Source organism: Bidens hawaiensis, unplaced genomic scaffold (genome assembly GCF_021521415.1).
Source record: "Bidens hawaiensis isolate Kalapana, Puna unplaced genomic scaffold, B.hawaiensis_p1.1 tig00021021_1, whole genome shotgun sequence".
NCBI classification, from domain to species: domain Eukaryota; kingdom Viridiplantae; phylum Streptophyta; class Magnoliopsida; order Asterales; family Asteraceae; genus Bidens; species Bidens hawaiensis.
Window position 1 is genome coordinate 64032 of NW_027493247.1, and position 8586 is coordinate 72617.

Consider the following 8586-nt stretch of genomic DNA (forward strand, 5'->3'; position numbering starts at 1 on the left):
ATTGTAGCGGACGTCGAAGCAAGCGAAGAATGGTTTCAAGAATCTTACGACGCGAGGGGCAAACGAAGTTTTACGGCGCTTCAAAAATGCATATCCGCTATTCGTCAATTAGCGACAGGTAACCTACCCGATCAATTTGATGAATACTTACAAATGTCTCAGAGAACTTCACGTGAATGTCTGCAATTCTTTTGTAACGCGATTATTAAATTGTATGGCAAAGAGTTTCTACGAAAACTTACAAGACACGACATTACACGTCTTTACGCCGCGCATGAGGCTAGATGGCATTTTCCAGGGATGTTTGGCAGCATCGACTGTACACATATCGAATGTAGGAATTGTCCACGGGAGTTTCGAGGGGCGTATGTTAGGGGTGATATCAAACGACCAACTATCGTACTTGAAGCGGTTGCATCAAATGATTTATGGATTTGGCATTCTTATTTTGGTGTTCCTGGCTCAAACAACGACATCAGTGTTCTATACACATCACCGTTGTTTCAAAGCGTGACAGATGGTACCGCACCATTCTGTCCATATTTTGTCAACGGGAGATATTACAGACGTGGCTACTTTCTTGTCGATGGTATCTACCCGGCATGGTCTGTTTTTGTGAAAGCCTTTTCGTTTCCTGTCGAGGTCAAGGAAAAAGCGTTCAAGAAGTTGCAAGAATCAGCAAGAAAAGATGTCGAGAGAGCTTTCGGTGTCTTAAAGGGTAGATGGTGCATACTTAGTCGACCGGTTCGTGCAATGAAAAAACCCATGATCTCTAGCATATTATATGCATGCATCATATTGCACAATATGCTAATAAAAGAAGACGGACGTGCAATTTCTCCAGATTGGGTGTCGGATCCTCCTACTCAAGTTCCCGTTTCTGAGAACGTGCAATTAGACTTGCGGAACGAAGATATTCACCATCGGTTGAGATATGATCTAGTTGAACTTGTAGGTTCTTTAGATTTGGAATTTCCGAATTCGGACGAGGAGTAATGTACTAATGTAACTTTTATTTTTTTTTAATTTACTATTGTTTTAATTTTTAAGTTGTAAAAAAATATCAAAAAAGAAAAAATTTCCATCACATCACACCACCACCCACACCAAAATTATCACTAGTTATGAAAAATGATGGGATGAGATAGCACACATATATTAGTAGCACCAAGTGATAGTTTTTAAACCACCCCAACCGCTCTCGGACTTACCTGGATCTCTCTAAGAAAACACTGATTCTCTCTCTAAAAATAAAAACCCATCTTCATTTAGAGAAATTGAGAGTCTAGGGCCCAGCAGATCGAAAATCTTCATTGTTTTTCTCATAACCATCAACTGATGATCCAACCTCCCTCCTTCATTAATTACCCACCAATTATTTATTTTATTTTCTCCTTCAGTTTCCTTAACTTCAACTTCAATGATTCAACCAATTCCTATTTCTTCACACCTCAAAAGCATGATGCTCTTCTAAGGTATTATTATTATTATTATTATTTACCTTTTTTATTATTTATTTATTTATTTTAAAAATTCCTGGAGGTTTTGGGGGTCATTGTTAATAATTTACATAAATTACTCAATTTATTATTTGAAGTTTCATAAATAAAAAAGACTTTAATATTTTAATTTTTAGGGTTCTCAATTTCTAATAAGTTTGTTTATTGATTTGGGATTTTAATATATATGTGGGAACTGTTCTCTCTTTGTTTATTCAACTATTTAGATTTGGATTCTTATTCACTCCATTATCTTGTAGTTAGGGTTCTTAATATGCTAGCTAAATTGCGTGTTAAATAGCTTGGTTGAGTATACTTTTATTAGAAGATAAAAAAAAGTAGATGATCTAATGCTGTTAATTACTTAATTAAGTAAGATTCTTAGAAACATTAAAATTTTTTATTTTGAATTATTTTTTTACCGATTAACACAGGAATGGGAACAGAAGTGCATTGTAAGAACTTGTTCCCAGGATATCACTCCATGAGAAATGTTAATGAGGATTCCAATAATAACAGCTGGCATCTATTTAACGAGTTGACGAACGACCATTATTATGATGGTTCTACTCAACAAACCATCACGGATCCGTATTCGGGTCATGATAAAGCTGGGTTGAAGCAAAAAATGCTTCAGCATGAAGCCGTCTTCAAGAATCAGGTACTTTCTACACAGGTCAAACTTGGTCAAAGTTTGTGTTTGTAGGAGACTGATGTGTAAAACCTAAGGGTGTTAATTGTATTTGGTTGATGGGTTGAATTGTTCAATCTGATTATGATCCATATTTTTATTCGTGTATAACCCGAGAATGACCATTTAACCCGTTTATCTAAACGTGCCAAACGGGCTGGCGGGTAATAATCAAGTTGTAAGTTGCATAATCGGGTTTGTGGATTTTAGGAAGATGGGTTAAATGGGTTAGAAACGGGTTAGAGGGTAGACATGTCTGTTTAGTTATGCTAACCCAAAACACAACCTGTTTAACCCATTTATCTAAACGGATTGGCCAGTAATAATTAAGTTGTAAACATGGTAATCGGGTTGGCGGGTTTTAAGAAAATGGGTTAAACGTGTAAAGAGGGTAGGCCTGTTTAACCAAACAGGTTGGTAGGTCGACCTGCTTAACTAAACGGGTTAAACAGGTCAACCTGAACACCACCCTTTTAATTAAAAAGGTCTACCCGAGCAAGATCCAATATTTTCAGCGGGTCAGATATGCCAAGTTGCCGACCCAAAACATGACCCGTTTAACCCATTTATGTAAACGTGTCAAACGGGTTGACGACTTGCTAATTAGGTTGGTAGGTTTTGAAACAATGGGCTTGAGGGTCGACTTGTTTAACTAAACGGGTTAAACAGGTCAACCCAAATACCACCTGTATAATTAAACACGTCAATCCCAACACCACCTGTTTAATTAAACAGATCTACTCGAACATGACCCATTTTTTAACCGGGTTAGATATGCTAGCCCAATACACGACCTGTTTAACCCGTTTATTTGAATGGGCCAAATGGGTTGGCGGGTAATAATCAAGTTATAAACTTGTTAATTGGTTGGTAGGTTTAAAAAAAACGGGTTAGACAAGTCAATCCGAACACCACCCATTTAATTAAAGAGGTCAAGACAAACACCACCCGATTAATTAAACAGGTCAAGCCGAGCACGACTCATTTAATTAAACATGTCTAACCAAAACACGACCAATGTTTAAATGAGTTAGATATGCCAACCCGAACCTGAACCAGAACCGTTTAACCATTTATCTAAACGTGCCAAACCGGTTGGCGGGTAATAATCAAGTTGTAAACTTGTTAACCGGATTGGTGAGTTGGGTTAAACAGGTCATAAACGGGTTTGAGGATCGTTTTGTTTAACTAAATGGTTTAAACAAGTCAGGATGAAGACGACACTTTTAATTAAACAGGTCTACCAGAACACGACCCGCTTTTTAAACGGGTCAGATATGCCCACCTTATTTGATTTTTGTGTTATTCACATTAGGTTTACGAACTCCACCGTCTATATAAAAGACAACGAGATATAATGGACGAAGTTAAAAGAAAGGAGTTTAACAACTACCCGATTTCTATTGACACATCATCTTCCTCGAGCCCTCAAAAACCATATGAAGACACTGACAGGTGGCAGAATCCTAGCTTCCCATTGGGTAACAGTAACATTAAATCTAGAACTTCCATTTTTGGAGTCGATATAAGTAATTCTCCAAAACGAGACGGTTCAAAAGATTGTGAGATAGTCGAATGCAGACCTTCGAAAGTGAGGAAAAGGTTATTTGACCTTCAACTTCCAGGTCACGAATACATTGACTGGGAAGAAAGTCAACATATTTCTGAAGTCTCGAGCTACAAAGAAAATGGGCTTGTAACTCCGAATGGAGTAAGAACGTTTCTTGATGATGGTGGAAAGAAAGAAGGTTATGCATATGCTGCATCTGGTCAACAGTTTATGCGGGCTAGCGGGTTGGTGAATCTTAATGAGCCCGTTTATGGTCAAGAGGTTGGCTTTCTTGGCCTATGTGCTAAACCAGAGAGATTCAGTAATTTACCAGGTGATTCCTTGTTTTAAAGTAGTTATTTTTAGGTATTTTGTTATTAACACCAACGAACCGCAAATTCTTAAAGCATGCTAAAACTTTAACTTTGAACTTAAAATCTTGATGTTTGAGTTAAATTAACTTTAGTTAATTGAAGGATGACATTCAATAAAGGTGCCAATTTTGACCCATTTAAAAAAAAGGGTTGGTTTGTTATTTATTTATTTTTATCTTTTATCTCTAACAAGTCAAATGAGTTTTATACATTTAGCAAAAGGAGTTGCGCAAAAGTAAATGGGTCAATGGGTTAAAAGCCATCCAAAGAGTATTGAAAAGCATAACAGCCCTCTAAATCACTTTATTTATAAAGGTTTTGAAACCATATTAAGCGCATTATTTAATTTTAAAATTCAAAAAATGTCTTTGCGGGCTGACCCGTTATCGACCACCCATTTGACCCATTTTAACTAAACGGTCGTGCATCGTGAACAGGAAATAATGGAGGCCAAGTGAACCATACATCTCAATATTTTGAAACCAGTAAACTGGTGACACCTGGCACAATGCAACATTTGCACAATAAAGAATTTCGACATCATCAAGGAATATATTCAGAAACTTCTTCAAAAAATTATGATTGTTCCAGATTTAATCAATCCCCGTTGCTCTTTAACGCGTCTAGTGCATACCCATTGGCAAGCACCTCAAATATGGGGAATTCCTTGTCTTCATCGTGGATAAAGTCAACTGATAGTTTGACTCACAAGTTAACCTCATTACCAACCCACACACCATTTTTATCATCTCATAAAAACCATGACGTTTTTAGAGCTAGAAATGGGAATGGGTTTTACAACGGGTCATCATCCGGGCCAAAAGAACTCCCTTCAAGATTGCGTTCGGCTGGCTTCGGCTTTCAAAAAACCTTTAAAGGTTCAAACTTTATTGATCTAACAGACACCAACGATATGGACTTGAATACTGTTCAAAATTCGTCAAAAGATGACGATAATTCAAGAAAATGCGACCAGTCAGTGTTACCATGGCTCAGAAATGCTGATCTGGCAAAGAAGAAAGATGATTCTTTGTGTAGTAATAAAAAGTTATTAGGGTTTCCAATTTTTGAAAACAAGAAAAAAGATGATTCATCTGCTGCTTCAACCTCAACTGAACACAGAGGATTTGACATTAACGTGCCGTTAGACGACAATGCAGATGATGATACAGAAATTAAGAATTTCAAGAATCATTTTGACTTGAATTCTTGTGTAACTGAAGATGATGAAAGCTTGTTAGTAATGGAGTCTGATAAAAAATCAAAGAAGACAACACTGGAGATAGACTTAGAAGCACCTGCTGTACCGGATATCGTTGAAGACGATGAAAAGATTGCAGCTGAAGCAATCATTGCAATATCTAGTCAGCAAAAACATGTGGGGCCCATGTCTGACAAAGACAATGACAGCAGCGATGTTCGGCTTTTATGGTTCACTGAGGTGGTCAACTCACATGAGACGGATGAGTACGAGATGTTGACTTTACAGTTAGAGGAAGTCAAAGAACAAGATTACATGCCGACACCACTGGCTCCGGAAAATCAGGAGCCAGAAGAAGTGGCGCCTGCTTGTAGGCCCCGGAGAGGGCAAACAAGGAGAGGTAGGCCCCGTAGGGATTTCCAAAGGGATATTCTTCCGGGTATTACTTCTTTATCAAGACATGAAATAACTGAAGATCTTCAAATATTTGGAGGGTTGATGAAAGCGACGGGGCATTCTTGGAATTTAGGGTCAAGGAGGAGCGGGAAACGGGTGGGAATTCAGGGTAGGCGGAAGGCGAAGGCGGTGGAGGCTACAGCAGCCAGATCACCACCACCACCACTGCCAGTGTTAGAGGTGGTGGGATTGGATGAAAGAAGGTTGACGGGGTGGGGTAAGATAACGAGGCGGCCTCGGAGGCAAAGATGCGCGGCTGGTAATTCGGTTGCGGTTCAGTTAACGTGATGTTTGTGTGAATTGATGAATTGTTGGTTGAGTTTATAAACAGATATGTCTTTTTCTTTTTTTTTTTCATACATACTATGATTAAAATAACTTTTGGTTTATAGGGCTCGTGGGAGAAGTAGGAATATTTACGCGTTTGTCATTGTGAAGTTGCCGATTAGGTGAAAGCGTTTTTGGAATGTATTCTTACGCTTTAAAGCATCCTCTAGGTGTTTGATAAAATGCCTAACCGAGAATTTGTTTACGGGTCCGGTTGAGGGTTGATGGACCTAGACGTGCACAAATCGGTTTTTTTTGATACCCAAAACCGGGTATTTTCTGACCGGGTTTTCTTTTGGAACCGGTTCTTGTCAGGAACCGGGTAGGAACCATACCTGACCCTGTAAGACTAATATGGGTACTTGCTAGAACTGGGTAGGGTAGGACCGGTTCCGGTTCCGGTTCCTACCTGAAAACCGGGTTTATTAAATTTTAATCAATTAAATATGTTTTTGACTGTTGGAACCGGTTCCAACGGCTATATTACTGTTTTTGGAATGTTGGGAACCGGTTATTGACCATAAATACACCCTGGCATACTATAAATAGGTAGCCTAGGCTTAGGTTTGATTTAACCACTTTAAAACGCGAACCTTCTCAAACCGGCAACCAATCCAATGGCGTCCAATGATGAAGTTGTTATGGTTATCGAAACCAAAAGAACCCTGGAGGTTTGGACACACTATGACTTATATGCTATGACAGACGCAACAAAGATGGCTCGGTGCAAATACTGTGGAAAGTTTCTGAAGGCGGTGTCAAACTCCAGTTTGAGAAAACATACCAACAAATATTGCCCGGGAAAAAGTGTTTAGACGCGTTGAAAGCGGGAGAATCATCCAGCTCTGCAACTAGCCAAAACAAAGCCTAGTGGGCATAGTTGCGTAGAGCCGTAGAGAGTAGCATGAAAGATGACGAACGGTGTTTGTTATTTTACTTTTTTAATGCTTAATAAAATGATTATCGTTGTGTAATAAAATGTTTGTCGTTATGCTAATGAAATAAAGTGGTTGTTTATTATCGTAATGCTATTAATGCTTAAATTTAAACGGATCTGAAAATATGGGATGATACGAGGGTAACAGCTCCTAGTTAGAGACACTGGCACCGAAACAGTTCAAGCCGAACCGTCGGTTAATAGTATTACCCGAACCATTGGTTAATATTTAAAATTTGAATTAGGTTGGTGAGGAACTTGTACCAACGGTTATATACACTATAAATAGAACCGGTTCCATCCCATTTTTTTACCACCACAAAAAATTACTTCTCACTTGGTATTTGGTAAAACGATCACTTGGCCCGATGATGAGGAGTATCTCTTGGAAAAGTGTCTTCTAAGGAATGAGAATACAAGTAGAGATGCACAAGAACCAAGTCTTGATTTTTGGGACCGCGTTAAGGATAAATTTGATGAGGAGATGAGTTTTAGTGTTTTACAATCGGACATACGAGAAATCAAATACTGACAAAGTGAAATCGTATAAGAAGAATTCTTGAAAGGTTTCAAGAGCTATATTACGCACAGAGGCCCGAAGTGGGATTTTAGGATAGTTTGAATGAACACCAGCCCTTTGTTATTGAAGAAGCATGTGCGCTTTATGCACGGAAAAATGGAAGGCCCTTTGGTAAATTAGCTATTTGGGAGTTGTTCGGAGTTTGGTAAACCGAGAGTGGTTGAAACTTTAAATGTTGTTTAGTAGTTTAAGTAGTTTATTTAGTTTCAGTGTTGTTTAGTAGTTTAAGTTGTTTAATCTTAAGTTTGAAATTTAATTTTTATTTTTTTTATGTAATGTTTAAATTAAAATTTTATTTTTTTTATGTAATGTTTAAATTTATGTTCAAATGTTGTGTATATTGATTAAATTTAAGTGTAGAGTTCACTATAATAAAACATAAATCCATTCTATTTATTATCGATCTCGGAATTAAGTTACGACTTAAACATTACAACTTAAACAAATGTTCACTCTTTCTAAGTAAAATACTTGAGTAAACATTTCAACTTAAACAATTGTCTACCAAAATGGTTCCTGTTCATTTTAAAGAGTGTCATTTTAAAAATATTCAAAAAAATTAATAAAAAAATAATAACTCAAAATATAAATTGAAAACGCAAAAAGTAAAATAACTAAAATGTTTCCCCCGTCTTCCTCGTTCATTAAAAAAAAAAACAACTCGGTTTTGTCTCGGTTCAGGTTCGGTTTTTTCAGTTTTTTTTTCGCTTCGGTTTTGCTTTTTTTCATTTCGATCGGTTTCGGTATATGTTCGGTTTCGACGATTTCGGTTTCTATTTGGTTTCGTGGGTTTTGTTTGAAATAAAATTGGATAAAACTTGCTTTAGCCCATTCTAACCCATAAACAAGCCCATTCTAACCTATAACCAAAAGTCACTAGCATTTTCCTAACCCATCTTGACATTCTTGTAAAATTCTTTTGATCCATCATAACCCATCTCAATTTAAAAGTTATCCAAATTGACCCAAAAC

General features: G+C 37.4%; 2 protein-coding genes across 2 annotated transcripts; both read left to right on the plus strand.

The window, feature by feature from the left end:
* Positions 1-1395: 1395 nt before the first annotated feature.
* On the plus strand, positions 1396-4090 carry LOC143562471 (uncharacterized). Its single transcript, XM_077050259.1, has 3 exons — positions 1396-1475; positions 1934-2160; positions 3506-4090. The coding sequence occupies exons 2-3, from the start codon at positions 1936-1938 to the stop codon at positions 4088-4090; spliced, it is 810 nt and encodes a 269-aa protein (XP_076906374.1). The 5' UTR covers positions 1396-1475; positions 1934-1935.
* A 390-nt stretch (positions 4091-4480) lies between these two features.
* LOC143562466 (uncharacterized) lies at positions 4481-6140 on the plus strand. Its single transcript, XM_077050253.1, has one exon. The coding sequence runs from the start codon at positions 4622-4624 to the stop codon at positions 6056-6058; it is 1437 nt and encodes a 478-aa protein (XP_076906368.1). The 5' UTR covers positions 4481-4621; the 3' UTR covers positions 6059-6140.
* Positions 6141-8586: the final 2446 nt, after the last annotated feature.

Bases quoted from the DNA above. Each gene is read 5' to 3' on its own strand.
- LOC143562471 (XM_077050259.1), top strand. From the start codon at position 1,936: ATGGGAACAGAAGTGCATTGTAAGAACTTGTTCCCAGGATATCACTCC. The intron at 2,161-3,505 runs GTACTTTCTACA...TATTCACATTAG, and splicing joins AAGCCGTCTTCAAGAATCAG to GTTTACGAACTCCACCGTCT.
- LOC143562466 (XM_077050253.1), top strand. From the start codon at position 4,622: ATGCAACATTTGCACAATAAAGAATTTCGACATCATCAAGGAATATAT.